Source organism: Lontra canadensis, unplaced genomic scaffold (genome assembly GCF_010015895.1).
Source record: "Lontra canadensis isolate GAN:19392208 unplaced genomic scaffold, GSC_riverotter_1.0 scaffold138, whole genome shotgun sequence".
Classification (NCBI taxonomy): domain Eukaryota; kingdom Metazoa; phylum Chordata; class Mammalia; order Carnivora; family Mustelidae; genus Lontra; species Lontra canadensis.
The window spans coordinates 3,283,858-3,309,342 of record NW_022631132.1 but is presented as its reverse complement, the minus strand read 5'-3'; the positions used below and the strand labels follow the sequence as shown (position 1 = coordinate 3,309,342).

Here is a 25,485-nt window from a genome sequence, read left to right as displayed (position 1 = left end):
ATCTACGAAACAGGCAAGCTCTGGCTCGATGAATCTGCTGTGTCCAATGATTTTCTAATGAGTTAGGCTGGCGTTAAGCCCCAGGTTATTTTGTTGTTACCAGTTATGCTTTGCTTCGTGAAGGGTCACGCGGGGCTATCTTGCAGGAGACAGATTCTTTTAACATCCTGGGATTAGGTGCTTTCTCTGACTTTGTGTGGCTCTTTGGAATCAAACGCAGCAAATCCCCCAGGCTTGTAGACTTTTTAGATACAGGAGTCAAAGATGAGGCAGACTGTGAACCCCTCGGTGGTCGCCAGCTGCCCCTGAATGTGACTATTCGTGGGTTGGGTTTGAGAACCCGGCAGGGGCTGCTGCGTTGGGAAGACCCTTTGAGGGAAGCCCCTGGAAGAGAGCAGGAAGAGGAGGTAGGAGGATTTTGTGCGGAGGAGGAAGACCTCGGGTGGCTCCGGTGGCCAGGGGCGAGCTGGACCGGACTGGCAGGAGGCCTGTGGCAAAGCGGAGAGGCCCCCCTCACCCCACCCCCCCCGAGGCCAGTGAGCCTCCGTGCACCCCGAGGAAGGATGGAGAGGTTGCAAAAATCCTGAAGGGAAAAGCCCTGCCGGCTGTAGGCCAATGAGCGGCGGGAAGGAGGAGTGAGGCTGGGGAACTTCTCCCAGAGCCAGTCAGAGGGGATGGCTGCTGGGAAGCCAATCAGCGCGCCGGAGCCCGCAGCCCCTCTGCAGTAGTTATGCCAGAGCGCCCTGGGTAGAGCGGCGGCGAGCGGGCAGCTGGGCTGGGCCGCCAGGAGCCACTGCACGCGCTCGGCGCCCTCCTCCCCGCCGCCCCCGCCCGGTCCCCGCGCCGCCGAGCCCCAGCCCACCCCGCAGCCCGGCGCCCCGCACCCGCAGGCTCGCCGCCGCTCGGCAGCCACCGCCCCCTGGCCGCGCGCTTGGCCTCGCCCCGCCCCGCCCGGTCCCTCGTCGCCCCGCCCCTCCCGCCGGCCCCGCCCCGCCCGAGCCGCCGAGCCGTTCCCGCCCTCGCCCCGCGCCCAGGTAGCTGCGAGGAAACTTTTGCTGCGGCTGGGTAGCGGCACGTCTCCCGCTCCTCAGGGCCGCTGCCAGCCTTGCCGAGTCTCGGAACCGCTCTTGCCCCCGCTGCCACTCTCCCGCGCTCTCCTCGCTGCCCGCGAAGCAGGATGGCGGGGACCGTGCGCACCGCGTGCTTGGTGGTGGCGATGCTGCTCAGCTTGGACTGCCCGGGACAGGCGCAGCCCCCGCCGCCGCCGCCGGACGCCACCTGTCACCAGGTCCGCTCCTTCTTCCAGAGACTGCAGCCCGGACTCAAGTGGGTGCCCGAAACCCCGGTACCAGGTGAGGAGGCGTCCCCACGCGCGTCCCTCTGCGCCCGGCGGGGAGCCCGGGGCGCGTGGCCACAGTACCCCGGGAGCGCTGGCCTCGTGGAGCCGCGTTCGTGCGCCCCGCCGCTGGGCACCTGGGAGTGGTCGCTGCGCCTGGGGCCCGGCCAGGTCTACCAGGGGAGGGCGGAGGGTTGAGCGTGGACCATGTCCTCCTCTCCCGGGCTCGCTCTGCTGTCAGGGAAGGTACGGGTGGGAGGCACGGCGGGGAGGGCCTCCTCGCAAGCGCCCATTTTTGGGGGAGGGCAGGAAGGTGGGAGCTGCTTCCCCGGGCCTCGGCGAACTGGCGCCCCGCAGCCGAGCGGGTGTCTCGAGCATTTGCCACCCTCGCTTGCACGAACGTGCCACCGTTTCAGCCGTAGCTGGACGGTGGCTACGGCCGGCCATTCTCTCCCCAACCTGCCCCCCTACGCCCTCCTTTCCGTAGCCTGGGTTCCGGGGTTCGCGGGCCCAAGTGCAAAGTTGGGGACAGATCTCCGAATCCGCAGTGGCAGGTAGAGTGCACGCTGGGGGAAACTTTTGAGCAGGAGGGTCCCCAAGTGGAGAAGGACCGGACCTTTCCCTTCAAAACAGCGTCCCTTATCTAGGTTGGCAAAATCGCTTCGAAAACGGTGCTGCAGGCCGGGGAGCAGGAGTCCAAAGATGATTTAACTCCTCCCCTTCTCAAATTCATCTGCCTTCTTGACAGGCTGGACCCTGGAGGGGAGATGATTTTAGGTGGAGGAAAGTTTCCGAACGCCTGCCTTTTGTTCTGCGCAATCAGATCGTGTTGTTAAGGGCATATTTTAACCTTAGCCGAGGGCTGCCGCTGTCAACAGATGAATATTAATGGCCCCGTGTGATTGACTGTCCCGCGGTTGGACTCCTAAAAGCCTGCCTTAGAATCCAATTAGTACAAGTTGCTACACTGACAATGCAGGAAGAAGAGTTGGTATGAAACAGGTTAATTTATCGGAGACGCGCTCTGCAGAAGCGGCCGGTGGTGTTCGAAAACCCTGATTTGTCCGTGGCCTTCGGGGGTCTCTTCCCAGCCCGTGCCTCCAGCGAGGCGCGCGTCCCGCGCTTCGGAGGGATGGGGAGCAGCCTTCGTCAGAAACTTGGCTCTTGGCTCTCAACAAGTCAGAGAGGCGGGCCTGATGGTTGGACCAAGTTGGGAAGGCGATGCGCGCCCTGTGGGCGCTGCCAGCGAGCAGTTCACTAGCGGGAGGTTACCTAGGCAGCCAGCGCGCCCTCAGCCCTCAGCCTTTTCTTTAGGTGGATGAAAAGAGCCGAGGGAGCCTGCTGTTCGGTTGCAAAGGTAATTGGTCACCCCTTTTGGCAACCGAAATGCGTTTGCGCATATGTTAAATATTGCGTTGCAGGATTTCGCTCTATGGGAGGGGAGAACTACCTCTTCCACTCTTAAGTGTTAATAACGTACCACGTGGGCGTGTGCAAGAGCTGTAAGGGGCAACCTATGAATCAGTTGCACAGAGCTGAAACAACAGGCGAAATCTCTGTGCCCTCGAAGTGCCGTGGTAATTAGATTGCGAAGGCCAGAGAACACGCTTTTGTTGATAATGTAAAAATTGGTCCTCACAGGGTGAGTCCCCGCCAGATGAATGGTTCCGGGGTTGGGGTTGGGGCCACATTCGGCTGATTCGAAGCCAGGAAGGAAAGGTTGTGCTTAAAAGAAGAAAAAGACCAGAAGGAACACACTGATACTCATTTAGCAGCCCCCTCCCTCTACACTCACTCCTGCTGGCGCGGGCCCTCCCTCCTCCCCAGCTCTCGGGCTGCCTGCCTCTTTGCGGCAGCCTCTGTATACAAGTACTGGGAGGGCCCACACACTGTGTGTAAGAGATTTGGCCCGGGCTCTCTCCCTGCGAGCTCCCTCACTCCACGCCCAAGGATGGCCATACTGTAGAGAACAGGAATTCCTAAGGGGGACTCCCCCACCCCTTTCTTCCAGCATTTCCCAAACTCTGTAGGCAAAATCACTTTCCAATGGTCTTCATAAAAACCCAACTTCCCTACTTCACTTCTGTTTAACAGCTGGGTGCGGAGGCCAGCACCTTCTACATGGTGGGCAGGCACTGTTCTGACTCGTGCTGGAGTAAAGCCAAACTTCAAATGTGGTGACACCCAGGCAGCGACCATATATCCTGGATTTTCCAGGGTCTGCGCAGATTTCCGGGACTCTTGACTTGCCATGAAAACCATGTGTCCCAAATTTCCCTTTGGCGACTCTGGGCACTGTAGAATGAGAAACATGGTGAAAATCCTAATGTCTAGGAGTGGAAAGAACTCATCAGTATTTCAGAGAAGAGACGATAATGGCCGACTAAATACAATGGCAAGCACATCATTTCAAAGCGAATAAATGTGTCATTTGCTGCTGTCGTTCAGTGGTTGGAAATTGAAAGAGAGCTGCAAATTATTTGGTAGTTATGAACCATCAAGATGACCGCTTGACTTTCTCCCTCCTCTGTATTTTAAGCCATGTTCAGTTTGCCCGTGTCACTGTATTAACTGCTAATTAAAGCTCTCTTTGTCCCAGATAAAATGAAATTTGGTCACAGTAAGGAGAAATCCTCAAGAATGTCCTGTCTCACTTAAGGGGAGCATTTGGGATTGACTGCTAACTTTGGCCATTAGCAGAATTGGGTTAGAGTGGATAAGGTACATTTCTTATGCTAATATGGATGCCACTAAATGGCATTTGAAATCTGCCAGCCTAAAAAATAAATGACTGGTGCTAAAGGGCTACACCAGCCTTCCAAAAAGTTCATCTAAAGCCTTGCAATCTCGCGTTCCCATTTCTTTTAGAGTGTTCAAAGGCACGGGATAACAATTCTAAATAACATGTCCCCCAAATCCATAGATCTTTTCATATCCCCCCCCCCCTTTTTAAGGATTTGTAGCTTGGAAAGCACCACAGATGGAAACCAGGCACACAGAGTTAGCATTTGGCAGAAAAATCCATATAACTGACTTTCATTGTAGCTCTTTTGCCCTTATTTAATTTAGAAAAATTCAGAAAAAAGCCAATGAGCTCATAAGTCTGGATGTTTATTTTGTTTTGCTTAACCTACCCACAGGCGCAATCAAGAATGGATACAATTTTAGGCAAGGAAAGTGAGCTAGTAATCAGACAATGATGTTTCCAATTGTCTCAAGGGAATGTTACAAAAGTCTGAAAAAAAAATTCCTCTAAACAAAAATCAAGTGTAATTCACTTTATGAATGCCATACACCGCTTTTGCGGGGGGCGGGTGCTGGTGGTGAAGGGGACGGACGGGAAGGAGAAAATCAATCAAACTGTGGTAGTGTTGCAACTCCCCAAAGATTGAGGGATCTTGCCTTAGAGGGCCCTGGAAAGTGGAGGGACCAATCCCAGGAAGGCCAAACTCCCGTTTGGGTCAAAGGCAACCCGGAAGAGGCAAGCCCGACTTGAGAGTTTCTCAAAATAGACGAAACACCCTAAAAATAAAAATCAGCATTCTTGAAACAAAGACAGAGTTTGCTCTTGGTTGTAGTTGTTGTTTTAAAGTGTGAGAACTAGCCACCAGGTCTGGGTGGTCTGGGTGGCCAGCTGCGGTCCCCCAATTAGTTCGAAGCAGCTCGCGGTCCTAAGATCGGGAGAGAGAACAAGGCCGGGGCTGTGGGTGTGGGAGGACTTTCTCTGTCCCGAGGCCACCCTGGAGAGGTGAGCAGGTGATTGATTCACCCTTTGACCAAGTCGCATTATTGCCCCCCTAACTGGGAACAGTTGGGAGGACCCTTTAGAGTGGGGTCAGAATCGATTTCTGAGGTGAGCCCTGATGGGTGGGACCGGGCTGGGCTTGGAGGGCAGGGTGGGGCCGGGTCAGGAGGTGGCTGGTGGTCGGTGGAGCGCCTGGGCCTTCGAGAAGCCTGAGCCTGGCACTCCTTGGCCGGGCCCCCGTGAGGTGTTGGAGGTGCCGAGAGGAGTAAGACACAGCCCCTTTTGTCAAGGCGCTCACAGTCTAGTGGGGGAGCCTACAAGTAAACAGACTTCTCAGGACACTTGTAGGATTAAATAGGGTGAAAAGGGCTAGAAAATACCTCCAGGAAATTGGCTGAAATGGTCACAATAGCCAGCCTGGCCAAGGGAAAAGAACTGAAGAGATGAAGTGGGAGATAGGGCAGATGCTCTTAATAGGGCCGCCATCTTAAAGAGAGTTTTCTTAATTCTTGGAGCAAATTCCCCACAAGCATTAGGAGATGCATGCAAGAGATGATTCCGGTGGATGCTAGATGACACAGATGGTGTCAGTTTTGCAATTTTTTTTTTCTTGTGGGCTGGGAGATTGCATCCAATCTTTTGATGCAATATTTTTGAGTGTTCTGCTACTTTCATCTTGAGAGTTGCAATGTTTGCTGTTTGCCGTAGCCTAGAAAAAGGCTGCTTATTAGCAACCTGGGAAGAAAGAGGCCTGGGTTTGTCTGCTGTGAGACAAGACAGAAAATATGTTTTCTCCTTAAATGGCAGCTATCAATGACCACGCCAACTTTAGTGTTTGATGCATATACAAAAGCATGGGTCTTAAGAGGTATCTTATTACTCATTTCTAAGAAAATTGAAGATAATCACTTATAACTTGTGCACACGATACATCATTTGGAAAGAATTTCACTAGGGATCATATTGCTCAACTGAAAAGTTCTGGCATGCTGAATTTGTACATTTTTGTGAATGCTTCCTTTACTCTGATCTCTCGCTTTTTTCTGCATATGGTTATTTGTATGTTTTAGATTAGAAGCTTCTTAAAGGGAAAGCACTGCATTTGGTGCAGTGTTGAGCACAATACCAAGAGCCCCACAGCACATTTAGGATATCATCGACGATGCTAGAATTTTGCAATCATGATGTATTCCCTATGAACTCTCAGATACTTTCCTAAGCTCTATGTCATCTTACTTATTTTAAAAACCTAAATCCAGTTTGTTCGGGGACACTGTTGGGGTATGTGGACAAACTTTTCAGGCTACATATATCTGGCCTGGAGCCAGATTCAGTCTTTCCTCAGTTAGCTGGCAACTGTACCATCGGTTAAGGGCTTATTAATGTCAAGGACTCAAAGAACAGATTGAAGTTAGCAACATTGTTATAACTGGCATAGTATCATTACAGAGCAATAATTATTATGGCACATAAATTGTAAGCCATCTCTTAAATCGAACTCTCTTTGGTTTAATGTCAGCTGGACCTTTCTTGCTAGCGTTGACATTACCGTACTTGGGGGTCAAGCTGTAACACATGCGTGTGTTTCTGTAGCCTGGGATCAGAATTTGTGCAGAGGCTCAATCCAAGAGCCCATACCAGGAGCCAACATCTATTCGGCTCTAGCCAAGCTTGCAAAGGGGTTTGAAGTTTTGGGTAAGCTAGGGTCTAATGGAAAGTGTGTGCAGAACCCCCACCCCCACACACTCATCTGCCCATATTTAGCAAATTGTCTGACTTGAAACAGGATCCCCAGCGCTCCATTAAGAAATGAGCATCAGAGAATAGAATCCAAACCATGGGCCCCAGACTGGCTTTAGAGACAGCATAAGGTAATGGGAATTTACCTTCTGAGATAGAATGACAGGGAGAACACGAGTCAGAAAGCAAAGTGAAGGTGGGCATACTGGCAGAGAAAATGTGCATTTTGAAATGCTACATGTGTGGAGAAAACCCTCATTGGAGCGCGGTAGTCTCACTTGAAGACCTCATTGAATGTACAAAGTAAAGAAGATTTAGTTCTGTACTTCAAATCAGGCCAATTAAACCTCAATTGTCTGAGTGCTAATTATTAGAAATACTTGTCCACCATTTCTCAACAAAAATGAATTCAGACTGATTACCGAGAAAGGCCTGTTCACTTTTCCCTCTCTTTGTGCGTAGCTGGACAAAGCCTTATTTGAGAGTTTGTATTTTTCCTCATGAGTAAAAGAGAGTCAGTGTTAGGACCGAAATGCACTGCTAGTGTTCCAAATAGTTAATTACTTCCAGTAGCCGAAATTGTATTTATATGCTAGATTAGTAAATCTACTAAGCTCTCTGAAGTATACTTAATAGGCTTATATTGATAAATAATTGATAGGAAGGGAGATAAAATACAAGTGAAAGTGGCAATAAGAAGGGACAGGGAAGTTAAAGCCTTTATAAAAAAAAAAAAAACCCTCCATTCACTGTATTCTATCCATCCACCTGAAAGTTGAATGATGTACATTTCTCAGAAGTGAGGATTTTGAGAATATCCTGTGTTTTTCAGAATTTTCACAATGTGGCATGCATTTATTTCTTGTATACATCCAGAATAAGGCAGAATTCTAGACTACAATTTTAGCTGGCCTTTTCGAGTCTGCCTTTTGGAAATAAGTTTATGACTGGAAAATTAGAAGTCCTGAGTATGGCATCTTTAGGGTATGTGTTCATAATCGTCTGCATCTGCCCTGCCAGACTGTGATTTTCATCTTTGTATTTCCCGTCTCGTAGTACAGATCATAAGTGCTTGATAAATATTTGTCACCTAAATGAATGACTGGAAGTAGAAATGTATTATAAACATAAAATTTCCATAAAACCAATATTTAAGTAGTCGATTCACTTTTACTAATATATTAAGGTTTCTAAAAAAGCAACTCCTTTTTCAGGTCAAAACTCCATCTGTTGTCTATAGGTAAGTGGCAAAGGACTGGTTGAATTCATGTGACTGTACTGAAATTCCCCAAAAGAAGTAGACTTAGGCAAAACTTTCCAAGAGGTAAGTATTCTATGCTTGGTTACAAGGCTAGTCTAAGAAGTTTATAGATAAATTAAATATATCCACATATAGATAAATGCATTTATTTACTTTACAGACCAGTGGCATTTAGGTTTCAAAAATAATGCAACTTGGTGTCAGTTACAGAAACATACATGGAAAGTATATAAGTTTTTCTTTGGTGTTTGGCGTTTTTTACCAATAACATGAAACGTCATAAATGTACATTTTAAAGGACATAGTCTGAGGTGGATATTTAGCCATGGAAATTTTATTGGAATAGGATAAAGGGCCTCCTGAGAGGTCTCTTAATTTCTGTATGCACTGGGGCAAGCTTTTAAAGTCAGCTGAGAAAACTCAACTGGTTGGCTAGGGATGACCCATGGGGAGTTCTTTCAGCTAGAGGCCCAACTAGGAAAGAGGGTAAAAAAGAAAGGGATGATGCTCATTTGAAAATAAGATTAGAATTGTGTTTGGATACTTTCCTCCTTCATTATGGTTTTGCTCCCTCTCTCCCAAACTCTGCATCCTGGTTCTCATGGTGTGTGTCAGCATCCTGGGGGTACTCCATTGCTCTTTGTCCAATTTTGGCTCGGATGATTGGCACTGAGGGAAATGTGGGGAAGAGAAGAAGGGTCAGAATGACAGATACAGGGAGGACATTCAAAGCCCTTACCCTGGGATGTATCAGAAAGTTCGCTGACACATAACAGCCTGAAAGGATTGGAAAACATTCGAGTTTGGAAGCTTGGGTGTACATAGAAAATATGGAGTTAAGCCCCAAGTGCGTTTGGGTCCCAGAAATACTCTATTGCTCTTCTTGCTTAGTATCCGTGTTTCTGTGAAGTACATAGCTTATTCATAGCCTCTGCCAGACCCTACAACGGCTGACAGCAGAAGCCATATTTGATTCAGCATGATGTCCTCTGGAGTGGTGAGTAGAGTGCCTTGTGTAAAGTTATTAATAAAGCTTGGAGCGAAGGTAAGAATTAACACCTAAAGAAACAGTCTACAGGACTTGACTGCTGTTGAATGAGATCCCAGGATGGCATACACCTAGCGAAGGGCCAAGTCCCTGGCTGCATCGTTGTCTACATTGATCTGCAGTTGGGACTGAGGGTGGGGTGGCGGACGTGAAGCCCATGTATTTGTTCTTTGTAGACCTGGGGGCCTTGTTGCCCCTGTTTCAGAACTGAAGTCTGGGGAGGAAGTGACTAGTAGAGAGAAATTTTTATGTACAGGTTTCCTCTAAGATTTATTTAATTATTTGGGGGGGGATAGAGGGAGAGAGAATCTGAAGCAGATTCCATGCTGAGTGCGGAGCCCCATATGGGGCATGATGCAGGGCTCGAACCTACAACCCTGAGATCAGGACCTGAGCCAAAACCAAGAGTTGGGTGCTTACTTGACTGTACCACCCAGGCGCCGCCGCCCCCCCTCCCCTGCCCCGGCTACAAAATTCTCTAAATATGGTGCTTGAGGGGTGCCTGGCTGGCTCAGTTGGTAGAGCATGTGACTCTTCATCTTGGGGTCATAAGTCCAAGCCCCAAGTTGGGCATAGAGCCTACTTAAAAAAAATGTGGTGTTTAGATATGTTTTATATGTACTTATATCTATATACACACACGTTTTAGTTTATATATGTATAAATATTCTACATTTCTGTTATTTTGATAGGAACAATTTATAATTATGTGTTGTTTAAACTGTTCAAAAGTTGTTAATTATTACTCCTAGTAAGGAGTGGTCTTTCCCAATCCTACCTTGTGTCGTGAAAACCTTGCTTATGTACGGAGAATACAACCACTCATGGAGTGTCTGCAGGTTGAGTCCTGTACACACACACACACGCACACACACATCTGTACACTCACACACACACATAATATCCCTACATCAGTACATCCTTAATAATGTAGAGAAAAAGCTTAATTTACCCTGGGAAAACCTAGGGGGTACTGCTTCTTGGAGCTCAAGTAAACCATTTTCAGTTGGATTGGCCCCAAATTGTTGCAGAGTGAATTGTCACTGATATCACAGAGCTCATTTATTAAGTTCCATCGTTTTCCTAAGTACAGAGATGTGATCCTCATTTAAAGCAGTGATGGTCAACTCATACTGTGAATTTGGCTCATTTTGGAGAATGACTTCTAGCACCAGCCACATTGCACGTTGAGCTCCACAGCAATGAGAATGTGACCCAAGAGGCAGTTTCCAAGTTAGCTTTCATGGAGTGATTATATTGGGGACCACATTTAGTTGTTTTGGAAAACAGATGGAAATTCTCAGGAAAGGAACCTACTACTACTAATGAACTCTATGTGCCATCGCTGCATAAATACTGTAAAGTTTTTCATTCATTCTCTGCTTCAGCCGGCATTCACTGGGCTCTGATGCTACTATGCCAGGTACTGAGCTGGGAGCCGATGCATAAGATACAATCACTGCCTAGGAAGGGAGCCATATAGGGATCTGGGGGTTGTTGAGCTGTGGAGGAGGGATGCCTTGCTGCCTTAAGTGGGCTGCCAAGTAAGGTGTATGCAAAGACACGTAGAGACAGAATGACTCATTTTTTGGACAGGACTGGTTTGGATTGGTTGGAGAACAGCTGTTGGGGGGTGTGGGGAGTAGAGGAAAGACGAACTAGAAAAGTAGGCAGGAAATGCTGAGGAGTTTCATTGGGCTATATCCAAGGATGATTAAGAGCCATGAAAACATTTGAAGAAGAGAAAATGGTATTTAGTATGGAGAATGACTGGCAGGGAGTCTTAGTAATGCAGGTTGGAAAAAAACAGGGCAGGAAATAGGGGAGTAAAATACCAAGTTGAGAGGCTAGAGGAAATGGATCAGGTATGACTAGCTGACTGGTTATGAGGATAGGAGGGAGAGTCTAGAACTTCTAGTTTTTCTGGGTGGTGGACCTATGGCACATTGTAAGTGTTCAGTAAATATTTGTTGACTAAATGAGTGAAATACAGTAAACTCTATCTCCAACGTGGGGGCTCAAGCTCATGACCCCAAGGTCAAGAGTCACACATTCTATCCACTGAACCAGCCAGGTGCCCCAAGAAGAACATATTTTTAAGGAGTGAAATAATGAGTTTGATTTTGAAGGGGTTGAGTTTGAGGGGTCCTTTGATCATTGAGGTGGAAATGTCTGCTAGGTGGTTGAGGTTGTGTCTTGGACAGTAGAAGAGAGAGATCAGGGCTACATAGTCGGATACATACTCGGGTATAGAACAACATATAGATGGTAACGGAAACTCTGGGAATTGATGAGATCACCAGGAAATAGTGCATACACTCTTCTGGAGTTCAGAAAACGCATAGTTGGGACTCATCAGCATATAGGCTCAAGTTGGAAGTCATGGGTGTGGATGATATTTTCCAGGCTTTTGCATGTGACACTTCTTAAAATGCATTTTGCCAACATCTGGTGATTAAGAAAAGAACTGCCAAAGACTTCAAGAATTCTCTTGATTAAGAGAAAGTATGAGTGGATGTTGTCATGGTCCAAGATTTTGCAAATAAGATAATGCACGACGAAACACACACACACACACACACACACACGTGCGCGCGCGGGTGGTGGGGAATGTAGAGAAGTACATTTGAAGCAAGGGATTGGATTTCTATTACTTTTGATAGCAGTAATTCATAATTTTTCATGTTATTTAAACTGTTTGAAAGTTGTTAATTGTTCGTTTTAGCAGTGGGTGGTCTTCCCCAATCCTACCTTACATCTGTGTCATGAAAGCCTCGCTTTCATATATCTTACGTACAGGCAATGCAACTACTCATGGAGTGTCCCTAGCTTCTGAGTTCAGCTGACCCGCCTGGTTCCAACACAGAGGCCCCTCTGGTGCCCCCAGTCCCCGCTGGGGAGCAGCCTCCCACTCTGGAGAATGAAAGCTGTAGCTTTTGGGAGCTCTGGTCTCTCTTCCACTAGCTGGTCTCTGAAACATGTGGTTCCAAGCAAATATTAGGCATACTTGTGTCATTGGGCTGATCTTTTCTTAAGTGTCTATGGAGATGTAATGTGTTTTTTGTTGTTGTTGTTGTTGTGGGGGTGGGGGTGTAGAGGGTGGTAGAATTTTCCGTTTCTCTGGCATGAAGAGTTTCTTTCATTTCCCTATTGTTCTAGAGGTTGCCTTCGTCCAGGCTTCTACTTCCATTCAACGTAAACTTGAAACCTCCTGTTCTCCAGAAGATTTTCTTAAGACCGCTTTCAGATGAACGGAATAGTCTGGAAGGGCCCTGAGGGAGGAGCACAGAAACTACCACTTACTGAATGCTCACTATGTGCCAGTTGCTTTGCATTTAATCCCATTTAGTCCACACAGCAAAGGGGAAAGGGAGGTGGTATCATGTCCATTTTACAGATGAAGAGATGAGGCCCAGAAGGCTAACATTCCCCGAGCTTGTGTGGTATGGGGAGCCAGAATTTGCATCCAGATGTGTCTCACTCGACAGCTCCTGCTCCTGCTGGTATGCCCTTTGGAAGATGGGCTGGATTCAAAGCATTTGACTTAAATTCCCACACTCCTTTGACTGGATGACGTTTCGCTCTGGGCTTCTCTCCTCCTCAGGCTGATTCTCTCTCTGCTTGTTTGCCTTCTCCCTCCCTCCCTCTCTTAGATGCAAGTGCTCCAGTCCTGCTTGTCCTTTGCCCCTTCTGTTGTCTCTTTGCTCATTCCCACACCCATTCCCATGACTTCATTATCTTTGCTGTCCGAATCACTCTCGTCTCCCTCTGCAGCCTGATCTCTTCATTGCTGTCTGGTTCAGGATCTGCCAGTCGCTCTGCCAAACATCTCCGTCCAGAAGTCCTGCCAGGGCTTCCCTTTCCACAGAGCCAGAAATCAGCCCATCGCTTTCTCCTCCCGCCTGCACAAACCTGTCCCCCTCGAACATTCTGCATCTGTGGCGCTAGCAGCTCCGGGACCCAGACCTGAAACCACGCGATTGTCTTGGACTTCTCTTTGTCCACGTCTCACCCCCGAATTAAATGGCTAAATCCTGCGAGCCTGACTCTGTCATTCATGTCTTTTGGGCTTACCTCCTTGGCCTGTGGGCCCTCTGCTTAGACACAACAAGCCACCAACTCCTTAACTGAAAGGACCCTGTAGTTGTCTGCCCCCGAGCCTTTGCTTTCAGACCACCTGACTGTCTGCCTTCCAGGGGTGCCTGCTCTAGTCCTAGCCACCTTCAAGGTGGCCATGCCATGCTGTCTCCTGTATGAACTGTATCACAGGTCCTCGTGCCTAGTTCCCTTTGAACCCTGGTATCCCAGTACTTCTCCTATGGCCTTGGTTCTCTCTTGCTCTTCTAGTTATTTATGGTACTTGGCTTTTTCCTCTTCCTAGAGGCTTGCAGGAAATGAGGACTCTTAGGCCATATCCCAGACCCACTGAATGAGACCCGTGTTTTTAAACAAGATCCCCAGTTGATCTGTACATACATTAAAGCTTGCGAAGGGCTGCTTCCAAGCATGAGCTCCTTGAGGGACCTCAGGACTCAGGGGAGGGACTTGCACATAACAGATCTATGTTCTTTTGATTTCTTGCATTTGTGCTGTGCTTGGCTGTTCAGTCATTGTTGTGGCCCCAGCGATCTATACACAAGAAATATATGGTGGGGGGAGGACGGGGGAGGAGAGAGACTCAGAGAGTGGGGTGGGGGAGAAGGAAAAAAGTGGAGGGGTGTAGAATGAAGGGACTGGATTGAGCCCCAATGGTGGCTAATAACTTCCTGACCAGTTTGGAAAATGATCTTTCCTCTCTCAGATAGTTAGAGCCTCTTGTCTATGGCTTGGCTTAGTTTAATGTGGCCAGAGGCAAGTATCTTTGGAGACCGTTTTGCTTTTACCGAGGAACCTAATCGTTTCCCAGTTTTTTCTTTTTTAAACTGGCCTTCTGGGGTGTACCTTCTCTGGCCATCTCCAGAAGTCAGAGTGGGACTTTTGAAGCAATTCTGAGGGCCATGGAGGAATTGTGCTCAGTGTTTCCAATAGTCCCTTCTGTTTTCAGAAACTGGTTTTCTGCTTTCTTCTGAAACTTCAAAGTTTATTTCTGAAATAAAGGTTTATTTTCCCCCATGGAATTCGAAGTTTTTATACAAGTGTTAATTTCTAAAACCTAAGTCATTTCTTGCCATTGAAACTTCAGGGCTGTGGGTCAATTTAATAATGTTGTCTGAAGGTTCTTTTGGCCTTCCAAAGCTGTCAGATTGCTTTTCTTTGTTCTTTGAGGGAGTAAGGTTGCCTCATTCACAAAGCTTGAAGGAGTTGGAACCAGCATTTAGTCAATCATCCAGCCTTTCTCCACCCCTCAGCAATATCCAGTTTTATTCTCAATCTCCGTCCTAGTGGCAAAGAGATGTATTGCTGACTCAGTTCTTGGTGGGATCCTCCAAAAGCTCATCACCATTTATTTCATAGAGTGACAAGAAGTAGCCCGAGTTACTAGGACACCCCTAGCTAAGGGGAGCAGCGGGGGGCTCTGAGCACACCATCACTGCCCTTCTGGGGCTCAGAAAAGCTCCAAAGCTACCAAGCCCCCCCACCCCAGTTCATCATCTGCTGGACTGCTCCCCACATCTTCCCTTTTCGCCTTCCTCCTTCCTACCCTCACGCTCTCTCTCAACTGGTTATAATTTAGAACAGAAGGTGTTTTATGGTTTGTTATATTTATTGAATGGTTTTGTGTTTCTTGTTCTCCAAAAAAATTGGAGGAGTGGAATGTTTTATATTTTCCTCCGTATTTGAGTTTTTAAGTTGTGTTTCCTTTTCCTATAGCTCCTGATTTCCTTTTCTCCTCTCTCTCCCCCCATCTTCCTCTGCCTCCTCCACATCCGCTTGCCCTCAGTGATTCTGGAAGAAAACAGCCTTTCCATTTCTGCCTGCATATTTGGTTTGGGTACCTGGTTACTTCTCCCGGGGATATTTCGAAATTTGATTCCTTAGTTTGTTTGGAAATGCAGAGCTCTAAAATATGCACCGATGAATTTACATTCCACTTTCTAAGAACTCTGAGCATTTAAAAGGGTTTCTGTACAGATAGCACCAGGCTAAATATATCTGACGGGAGTATCTCAGATCATTGCTATGTAGTTTACATTCTCTCTCACTTTGTCATAATTCTCAATGAATGCAAATTGCATCTTTGTTCTTCGAAATCTCTTGTCTTCCACCGAACTTCCTTTCCTCTTTCTGAAGATCAGGGAGCCCCTTTGAAACCCTGCTCATGTGGGGCGAAATTGACACCTAGCTCGCAGGCTAACCAAATGTAGCTTGCTTTTCCCTGATGAAGTGAACCACATTTCAGGACATTGTGTCACTTGCAGGATTTTATTGTCCTAGTTTCAAATTTGACTTCAGGTTAAAGAGCGTCTTCCAGTTGGGCTATTCCTTGGTATTTTTTTTTTCTTCGTCTTTATACTTACGGGGATCTTTTGTTTGTCCTGTGTCTATTATCTCTTCCAAGCTGGGCCAAGGCTGTTAGGTTATGCACCTACGTATAAATGTTTAACAAGATAAGTCAGACAAAACGGGCTGGGAGATCCTTCAGCCCTGCCTCCACCACCCCTGCCTCCGCCACCCCCCCACTGCCCCCCACCCCCGCTCCGTTTTTTGTGTCGAGTCACAGATGGTTGCTTTATCTCAGATGTTTAGACTTGGAAGACATTCCTTTGCACTTTGCTTGATGGACACAATGAAATGGAAGCATCTGAGTCAATCTCGACTACCAAAATGGTAGCACCAAGGAACAGATAACATTAGGCTCCTCTTCCTATTTTTTTTTCCAACTAGTTACCCAAACTCCCCAAAGCCAGAGAGTTTTAGGTATGAGATTGTGTGTTTTTAAAGAAAATATTTTGGATGAAGACTAATGTTCTCAAGTCAGGAATAACAATTAGTACCATTCATTAATCAGGAGCATGTTTTGACTTTAAGTCCGGGCTAGGAAATATAAACTGTGAAAGTCACACATATATATGAACCTCAGGCAAATTTATGACTTGTCAGCCTTTTAAGGTTAAATTCTTAACCCCAAATCGGGGCTGGCTTTATATGTGGAGTCCAGCACATTCCTCTGGGCCACTGAAAACACCCCCCCCCCAGCCCCAGCGCTTTGCTTAACAGCAGCTAATGGCCTAATGAGCAAGAAGGATTTCTGCCTCTTATCAGCTGCCTGAACAGCCACAGGAAGGCTGATGTACAGAGTACGGGTCAAAACCCGAGTTCTTGAACCAAAAAACTACGGGCGCAGCTTCAGACTCTGGCTGTGCAGTATCTGTGTCGTTATCAGTACCTACCCGTGAAGGAGTGGGACGCTCTAGTTCCAACAGATCGCAAGAGTCGCCAAAAGTATGAACAGTCTGGTTAGTTTTGCTAATAGTCCATTCCTTCTTTGTTTAGTTCCTCCATATATGAGCTTGTAGTTTGCACCTGGAGGTTGTTACGGTCATGTTGGGGAGCGGTTGATGGTCAGATGGTGAGGATGGAGGCAAGGATATTTATGTTCGGGCCCGGACTTTGGAAGCTGCTGCCAAAAAAACACAAATAGATACTACTACTTTTATTTCTTTTTAAACTGAGTTTTGGAATCCGTATGCACTCCAACTTGCCGCGGAGCCGCCGGGGAAAGCCTTGTGCCTCCTCGTACCGTACTCGGACATTTCTGCCGAGAAAGAGTCCTTGCCTGTTTGTTGGAACCACATGGAATCCAGGCTCAGGCTGGCACAGAATAAATATTTTAGGGTACTCAGGGCCCATTAGAGTGAAAACCCCTTGACTTTCATCTTCTGCATTTGCATTTTTTTTTCAGAGACAATAATGAAAACATTTTTTTCTTCAGATTCCGTCCTGTTACTGAAAATCCTATTTACATAAACAGGCATTGTTGTGGCTTAGGGAAGAATGTGGGGTCCCATTCTTTAGCTCCTTGTATATCTTTGCTAAGGCTTGTCTAAATAGAAGTAATGACGCTTTAGTGTAAGCAGCTTTTCTCATTTAGGTAAGCAGGGTGGTTTGAAATTTCAGTTTACTAGATAATTGAGTCTCTTCTTAATTATTTCAGGCATGCCGGTTGCTCTCTTGATAGTAAAGACCCTAAAAATCTAGTAATCTCCTCAGGCATCCGTTTGGTAATAAAATCCTGTGCATTTTCAGGGGTTAATTTTCATGACAATTGTGCGTCCCCTCCCCGCCCCCAGCCTGAAAGAAATCCTGCTAACTTTTAGGGCCTTGGTCTCCTCACGTCCGCAAGAGCACACTTAGAAATATATGTCACGGTGTTGCTGGAATTACGGATCTCAAGGAAATTTAAATGTATTCACATTCATGCTCATTACACAACTTCCATTTAGAGTTTTTAATAGCCTTGTCCTAGGTCTCAGAAAATCATCTGCCTGACTTTGCCAGGCTAGGTTTTCTGCCCTGAATGAAAAACTAAAGATCAGCAAGACCGGAGCCTGATTATCCTCCTGTTCGGTCCTTTAAAGTAAAATAAATAAAGAAATAAATAAATAAATAAGTAAGTAAGTAAAAATTTAAAAAAATAAAGAAAGAAAGGAAATAGCAAAAAAAAAAAAAAAGAAAGAAAGAAAGAAAGAAAGAAAGAAAGAAAGAAAGAAAGAAAGAAAATCTCAGAGGTCATCTGGGGCAGAGTGAGGTGGGAAAAATCTTAAAAAAAAAAAAAAAAAGCCCAGGCCGCCTTTCACATCTGCTAGTCATTCCCACTGGTGTGACTTCAATTCAGCGAGTTTTTATTGAGCACCTGTGGTGGGGGCGGTGCTAATAATCGTTAACATTTATTGAGCCAGGCGCTGTGCTAAGCCCTTTATGGGCGACATCCCATTTAATCCTCACCACAGCACTACCAGGTGGGCAGCATTACTTCCCCCATTTTGCAGATGAGAAAACTGAGGCTTAGAGAGGTTTAGTGGCTTGGCCAAGGACAGATATTTTTTCTGAAGTGAATCACACTTAGTCTGATTCCAGAGCCCTGTTCCTAATCGCTACCCTTGGGAAGGGCTCAGCGTTTTCTGGGAATTACTCCTGAAACCAGTTCTGAGAACCCAGCCTGCATGAGATGCTGGGGATTCAAAGTCCAACACTTCACTGTCTCTGCTCTCGGTGGGGGAGGTGGACAGGTAGACGGCTGAGGACCCGGCATGGGCGGGGGGCAGGGGCGGGGTGCGGGTGGTGGGGGTGTTGGGAATGGGGTGTCTCCAGATCTGTGGAGAGGCAGAAGGAGGACATGGCCAGGAGCCGTGGCTTGAATCTGTGGGAATGCTCTGTCCTGAGTGAGTCTGGCAGGCAGCGTGGGGGTCATGGGCATTTGATTTTCCTGTTCAGTGAAGGTCATCATCTAGGAGTTGAGCTGCCTCAGTGATTTCCTCAACCTGTTTCCATCACGGCCCCAGCTGACTGTAGCATCGGGTGCCTTGAACCCAGCACGGCTTAGACACACGTGGTCAGCACAGTTTGGGACCTAAGTGGCTCCATAGTTCCTGTGTCACAATTTCTCTCTGATTGATTGCACTTGTCCCTTTAAAAAAAAAAAAAGAGTAAATTAAATGAGGCAGATATTCCTGAACAAAACTGCTGTGGTCTTGAGAGCGGGTGGTTTTCTGAAGGTCTGAAGGCAGGTGGTGTAGGACTGGCCACCCACAGGGAGCCCCCAGACCCAGGTCTGCTTTATGTAGCTTGATGTGGCGCGCTCCTGGCATTGCGTCTTGGAGCCCACACTGGGCTCTGGGAGCTCTGTATCTGCATCACCCAGGCTTGATGGAAAAATGGAGCGACTCTTCACAATTTTTTAGTTTTTCAGTGAAATCATAGGGATGGAAGAGCAATCCTCAGATCACTTGTTTGGGTAATCCATTGTTTTTTTTTGTATCTCCCGAAGGAGGCAAGGAGGAACACAATCACCAGTGAGCCATCACTGAAAAGTCTTTTAGGTGTTGCTTGAATAACTGAGATTTTCCTTGATTTGGGGAGACGTTTGGTTCAGGGTAGAGGGGATGCACCAACGTGTGCATATGTGAGAGGGAGAGAGAGAGAGAGAGACAATATTCTTTAGCTTTCAATCTCAGCTTACCAAGAACTCCTCGTGTCTCCAAGCTTCCTGTAGCAGCTCTGCAATGGTTTGCTTGCCAACATCCCTCCCGTGCACTTTCTCCTTCATTAAATCTCTTCCACAGAAAGGGGTTGCCACCAAGTCTAGACTGCAGTGACATGCAGGAGGAGGGCCAATTAGTGGGGATTTTGATTCCTATTACATGAGGGGTGGGGTGGGGGGAGGAGGAGGAAAATCTGTCCTTCCCAGTCCTTCAGAGTCTCCAGTTCTAACACTAATGCTCCAAAGCATTTACACAGCTATTCCCCAAGATGGCATAAATGCCACAGCACTAGAGCACGTCAGTGTAGACGCTTGGATCTGCTGAAGTGTAGGAAAGGGGACAAGAGCGACAGCGCGTCTTCTCAGGGATCAAGAGTGTTTGGTTTCCTTGTGGTTTGCCTTGTTCCTCAGGTGCCGTGCGTGTGTCGCACTAACAAGGCAACCCCCTCCCTCTTCCACAGGTTCCTTGTGTCGGGAAAGAAGAAAGATAAAATAGGGGGCACAGGTTATTTAAAGGGGCTGAGAATGTAATTACAAGGTGCAGCGGCTTGAAACTGAAATTTAGGTTAACCATTAGAGCCAGGAGAGGCATCTTAACAGGAATTGGGCGTTGGAGAGATTGGCTTGGGAGCTGGTTAAGCAGCATCTTCCCGAGGGCCCAAGACTGGGAGGGAGATGCCAGCCACGTTCCCAGTTGGGCTCCCAGCTGGGTCGGCATCTTCCCTTGTTGCCTGGCTCTGTTCGTGACTACTTGCTAGGAGCTTGAAAACGATTCTTCGTGTATCTGAAATATGCCTGGGTGGGGAAGCAGAAGAAAACCGAGGCGGCCGAGCACTGAGAATGAGGCGTTTGGATTGGTCTGAGGAACGCCCCCAACTTTTTTTTTTAAGGATTTTATTTATTTCAGAGAGAGTGAGCGAGCACACAGGGTGGAGAGGGGCAGAAGGAGAAGGAGAGAGAGGATCCCAAGCAGGCTCCACACCCCAGCTCAGAGCCCAATGCGGGGCTCGATTTCACGACCCTGAGATCATGACCTGAGCCAAAATCAAGAGTCAGGCGCTTCACCAACTGAGCCACAGTCTGAGCACCCCCTTACCAGACTTTCTGAAATATGGGCCAAGGACGGAGGCAATATTAGGATTTTTTGCTTCTATAACATTTCCTCCTTCTTCTAGCATGGGACTGTTGTTGTTCAAGTTACATTTGGGCTCTGTCAGTAGGACTTTCTTAGGGCTGACCCTAGATAAAATTTGGCTTGAGTCTCTTTTATCTTTTTAAAAATCTTTCCTTTTTGATATTTCCCCCTCACCCCCATCCAGGTGTTTTGGGTTGCCTGCCCACTCTCTTCTTTCTGGATGGAAAGAAGATGGTGGATGGAAATCCCAAGTAAACTCTTCAGCCTTGAGGGGTGTTGCACTTTCAGACAAAAACCTGAGGAAACTGGCTAACCAGAGCACTAACTCTGCCCTGAGGAAACATTTTGATACTGCTGTAGAGGGAGAGAGTGGGTCTGTTAGCTTCCCAGGGCTGCCGCACCAAATTGCCTCAGATTTGGTGCCTTCAGACATTTCAGTTCTGGAGGCCAAAAGTTCAAAATCAAGGTGTCAGCAGGGCCACACTCCCTCCATACGGGCTCTAGGGGAGGATATCCTTCCTTGCCTCTTCCGGCTTCTGGAGGCTTCGGGCCTGTGTTGTCCTGGGGACTGTGTCCCTCCAGCGTCTGCCTCTGCCTTCACTCGGCCTTCACTTCTCTATGTCTCCTGTCTGTGTGTCTCTTGTAAGGACACTAGTCATCAAATTTAGGGCCCACCTGATTAATCCAGGATGAGTCCTCTTTCGTTCATCCGACAAGCCTTTGTGGAGTACGTACCATATACCTGGGACTGTGTGTGCCATGTCCAGGAACACAAGGATGGCCAAGATACAGTTCCTGTCACCAGAAACGTGCACTTTAATAGTTGGAATACGAAGAGTATACTGATAGCTATAACATTTAGATTGCAAAATGCAGTGTTAGAAGTCCAAAGTGTGAGCTCTTGGGGATTATTTGGTGGGGAGGGTAGCTGGGGTAGGGTAGGCAAACATGATGAAAGAGACACTTTTATGGGTGAGAAGGTTTGAAGAGCTGAAACTCGGGGAAGGGCGCTCCAGGGACAGGAATAGCATGAGCAAAATGGGGAGGCCAGAAATGGAGCCCTGTGTTTGGGACACATGAAATAAGTTTAATTTAATCCCCAGAACCATGTCAAGAGGTAAGTGATCTTGTCCCCATTTTACAGATATGGAAATGGAGTCTCAGAGAGGAAGTAACTTGCCTATGATCACACCGGTGTTAAGTGGGGTTCACACCCCAGTGGTCTGATTTCGCAGGTCCTCCCTTTGCCACCGTGTACTATCCCATGAGGAAGCTTCTGCCATTAGTTAGCCCCTGGAGACAAAGGGCCATGTAGAGGGGAATGCGGTTATTACATGGAGTAAAACTTTTGTAAGCCTGAGCCATTGGCCTTGACCCCATATCCACATTCATGTAGAGCCAAGTGCTATTGACAAAGGCTTCCTAGAAAGGCAGAAGCAAACTTTTTTTTTTTTTTTGGTGTCCTCCCAATGCCCAGTCTAGAATGGGCTCAGTGACTAGCGATCAATCTACAGTTGGGAAACGTAGACCCTCAGCTCTGAAGTGACCTTAGCCGGGCCTGGATTTGAGAAGGTCTTTGGGTAAATCACACAGCTGATTTGGTAGCAGAGCAGGTAAGAACACCTTAGTCTGGGTAGGAAAGGGGTCTTCCCCTGTCCCCGGTGTGATTTCATACACAGGGGGAAGGGCCTAGCGCTCAGATCAAGCCTAGGGTGTTGAAATTCTCAGCTATAGTTCAGGTCTGCATATTTGAAGATTGTATCTGAAAAATAAAAATTATACATCTCCTGAAAGATGGGATCTCAGCTACTTATCTGAATAGAATAACAATTAGTGAAAGAGTGACTCAGGGAGACAGGGAAATTGCCTTAGTTGAGTCCCTCTGGCAAAATTCTAAACTAAAAGATTTTTATCCCAACTGGCATTGTTCTCCAACCCAATTTTGTTTTTATTAGGACTTTTCCTCGTGTCTAAAGAATGTGTGTGTGTGTGTGTGTGTGTGTGTGTGTGTGTATGTATGAGAGAGAGAGAGAGAGAGAGTAAGAGAGAGAGAAAGAGAGTAAGAGAGAGAGCTTTCTCTTGGGCTCTGAGGACTCTTCCTTCATTTTCCCTGGAATACCATTCTTCTAGAATTTGCCGTAGTAGCTTCGGTTAATCTGATCTAGTTCCTTTAAAACTGAACTCTCCCGAAGTTCTGGCATTGGTTCCAAGTCAAAGGGAAGGGCATCAAGCCCAAACCTCAGCGGGCCCCTTGAGATATGAAGATGAGTCAGTCAGGGGTCTTTGCGTCAAGGAACTTAAATCTGGTGGCGATAAGCCATGCAGATTTAACTGTGATGCAAGTTAGAGTGAGAAGTGTCTTCATAAAGGATGCAGGATACTGTGGGAATTCAGAGGACAGAAAGCTTGTGGGGTACAACTCTTTCTGCTCCCATAAACCCTCCATCCTGTGAGAATCCAGTCCAAAGATAAGCAGGAGTCCATTATATCTCAGTAAAGCTGGGGAAAGAAATTGTAAAGATAAAAAACAAAAAAGAACCGAAGATAGGTGGACATCCTCTTGTAGCAGGACTCTCAGAGTTCCTCTGTGCTCCAGCCACTCTGCACAGCTCACTTGTCCCTGTAGCCTTACCAGGTTTCTTGGCCGTTCCCGGCTGTGCCACGCATTTACACACCCGTGTCCCTGCTCTCTTCTCTTGCTCCTCTCCTCTCCTTCTTTCTCAGAGTACGTGAGGTGGGGGGCAGTGCGTGTGGAGGGGCAGAGGGAGAGAGAATCCTGAGCAGACTCCCTGGTAAATGCGGAGCCTGATGCTTGATCTCATGACCCTGAGGTAGTGACCTGAGCCGAAATCAAGAGTCAGACGCTTAATGGACTGAGCCACCCAGGCTCCCCCTTGCTCCGTTTTCTTGAGGGGTTTTTAAGAAGGAGAATGATGGGATCGGATATGTCCTTTAGCATATCTCTCTGGGGCTCAGGTGGAGGAGAGTCCCACCTCCCACCAGGAGGGCTGGAAGCCCCATGTGGAGGCTCTTATAGCTGTCCAAGGGAAAAGAGGCAGGGTGATGAGGGACATTTGTAAAGTAGAACCAGTGGGATTTAGTGGCATTTGGCTACAGGGAATGAGGGTGAGTAAGGTGTCTAGAATGACCTAGAGGTTTCTAGTTAGTTTGGAAGTCCCTCTCCTTGACGGGGACTGTGTCCTGTTCTTTATTGTACTCCTCAGGTTGGGCATAGGTCCTGGTCCAAAGTAGGCATTCAGTAAATGTTGGATGAATGAATCATTCGCCATTTTGGCAGGCCGAGTGTAATCAGTGAATTTGTGTTCCCAGAGCACATGTTGACTGCTGGTTGGGATTGGGGTCCAGAAAGAACCCATTTGTGGGGGAATGTAGCGGTCTAGGAATTCAACCTTCACCGGGCATGGAATGATACGCACTTAATCGACAGTTGGCAGTGGAGATAAAGGTAATTCATTCTTTAATTCTCAGGCTTAGAGAATGGCTTATCTCCAGGGTTGTTTTAAACTCCCAGTACTCTAGTGTGGTAGCGACACTTTGGCCTGCCTTTTACAGAGGCAGTCTGTGGTGGCCCCAGGCATGATCTCTGATTTAAAGTCAGAGCTCGTGATACCCAGGTGTGCCCTCTGCAAGGTCACGTTCTTTCAGGCTAAATAACAGAAGGGTAACCTTCAGCTGGGTTCCCGAAGATGATTTCTTCCACCAGCAATCATCACTTTCCACACTGGTTTTGAATGCAGTCATTTCTTTCATCTGTATTCCTATCTTGATTAGTGAGAAATTAATGAGCGTGTAAGATTTGATTTAGATAATGATTAATTAGGGGAAAAGGCACCATTCTAATAGCAAGTCACTATTATATGCTAAGGAAATTAGTTAATATTTTTGGATGGCTAATTGACTTGTCCTCTGTTTAAAAAAAAATCTTTTAAAAGTGCCTGGTATGTTTTTTTGGTTCATTAGTAGAGCAACCTGCACTTAATCCTTTGGATAATTTTAATAGGCATCTATTACTTTCCCTACAAGTCACGAAGCAACCAGTTTGGGATATCACTCATTCTTTTGCTTAATATTACTTTAATGATGATATTACATCATTTTTTTTAGCACAATGTACCTTTGTTAGCAAAAAAAGTAATCTGCCACAAAGCAGACCTTGGCAATGAAATGTGTCAAATCATCATATTCATATATATATATATATATATATATATATATGGAAAAAATTTCAATTTTCATTGTTACTGAGCCCTGAGGATTCCTCCTCTTCTGTTGCTATTCGAATATGTTTTATCTTGCTCTTAGGAAAGTATAACGAGCGAGGTCTACATTAATATTTCTTCTGTTCTTTATTGTGTTTTTTAATGGGATTTTTGACAATTTATAGTCATTAGTAAAATTGCAGTTGAGTAAAATAACCAATGTATACAACACAATAAAGGTAATTAGAGAACTGGCAGGCTTGAAGTGACCTTGAGGGGTTATTTAGTCCTTTCCCAATTTCAGGCTTAAGACTCATCTGCCTACACAGCTCTCCTCCACGCATTATGCTTTTGTTCGAGAACCAGCAGTGGGCCTTTACTGCCTATGGGGCCAAGCCCACAGGTTTCTGTCCAAACTCACATTCTGCCCTGAGAAGCTAGCTGTGCCCCAGATTCCAGCTTCTCTCCAGGCAGGTTAGTCTTGCCCTAGTACGCTGCTGCCACCAAACACATTGTACCCCTTGGCTTTTCCAAATCCTTCCCATCTGGTTCAAGCCCTACCTCCCCTAGAAGTCCCGTTTGGCCCCCAGAGTCTCTGGTGAGCATTCATTTACCTAGCAAATGTTGTCCATAGGACATATTTTTAAAAATCACCTTGACTGAGATAATTTACAAACAATAAAATACACCCGTGTTGAGTGAAGAATTTAATGAGTTTTTACAAATGTACACACCCGTGTAACCCCTATCCCCAAAGAAAATAGAGACTCTTTCCATCACCTCAGAAAAGATATTGCATATTTTGTCACCTGACCATATACCAACCTTTTCTCTTCTCTAGCTATTCTTGTGTGAAAGT

At 46.8% G+C, this 25,485-nt stretch overlaps 1 protein-coding gene across 1 annotated transcript in view; it reads left to right on the top strand.

Annotated features, from left to right (window-relative positions):
• The first annotated feature begins 998 nt into the window (after window positions 1-998).
• Window positions 999-25,485, top strand: part of GPC3 (glypican 3) — a 399,435-nt gene continuing 374,948 nt past the window's right edge. The window contains exon 1 of the mRNA XM_032843339.1: window positions 999-1,352. Within this exon, the coding sequence (XP_032699230.1) occupies window positions 1,178-1,352 (175 nt within the window). The 5' untranslated portion in view covers window positions 999-1,177. The remainder of the gene's footprint in view (window positions 1,353-25,485) is intronic.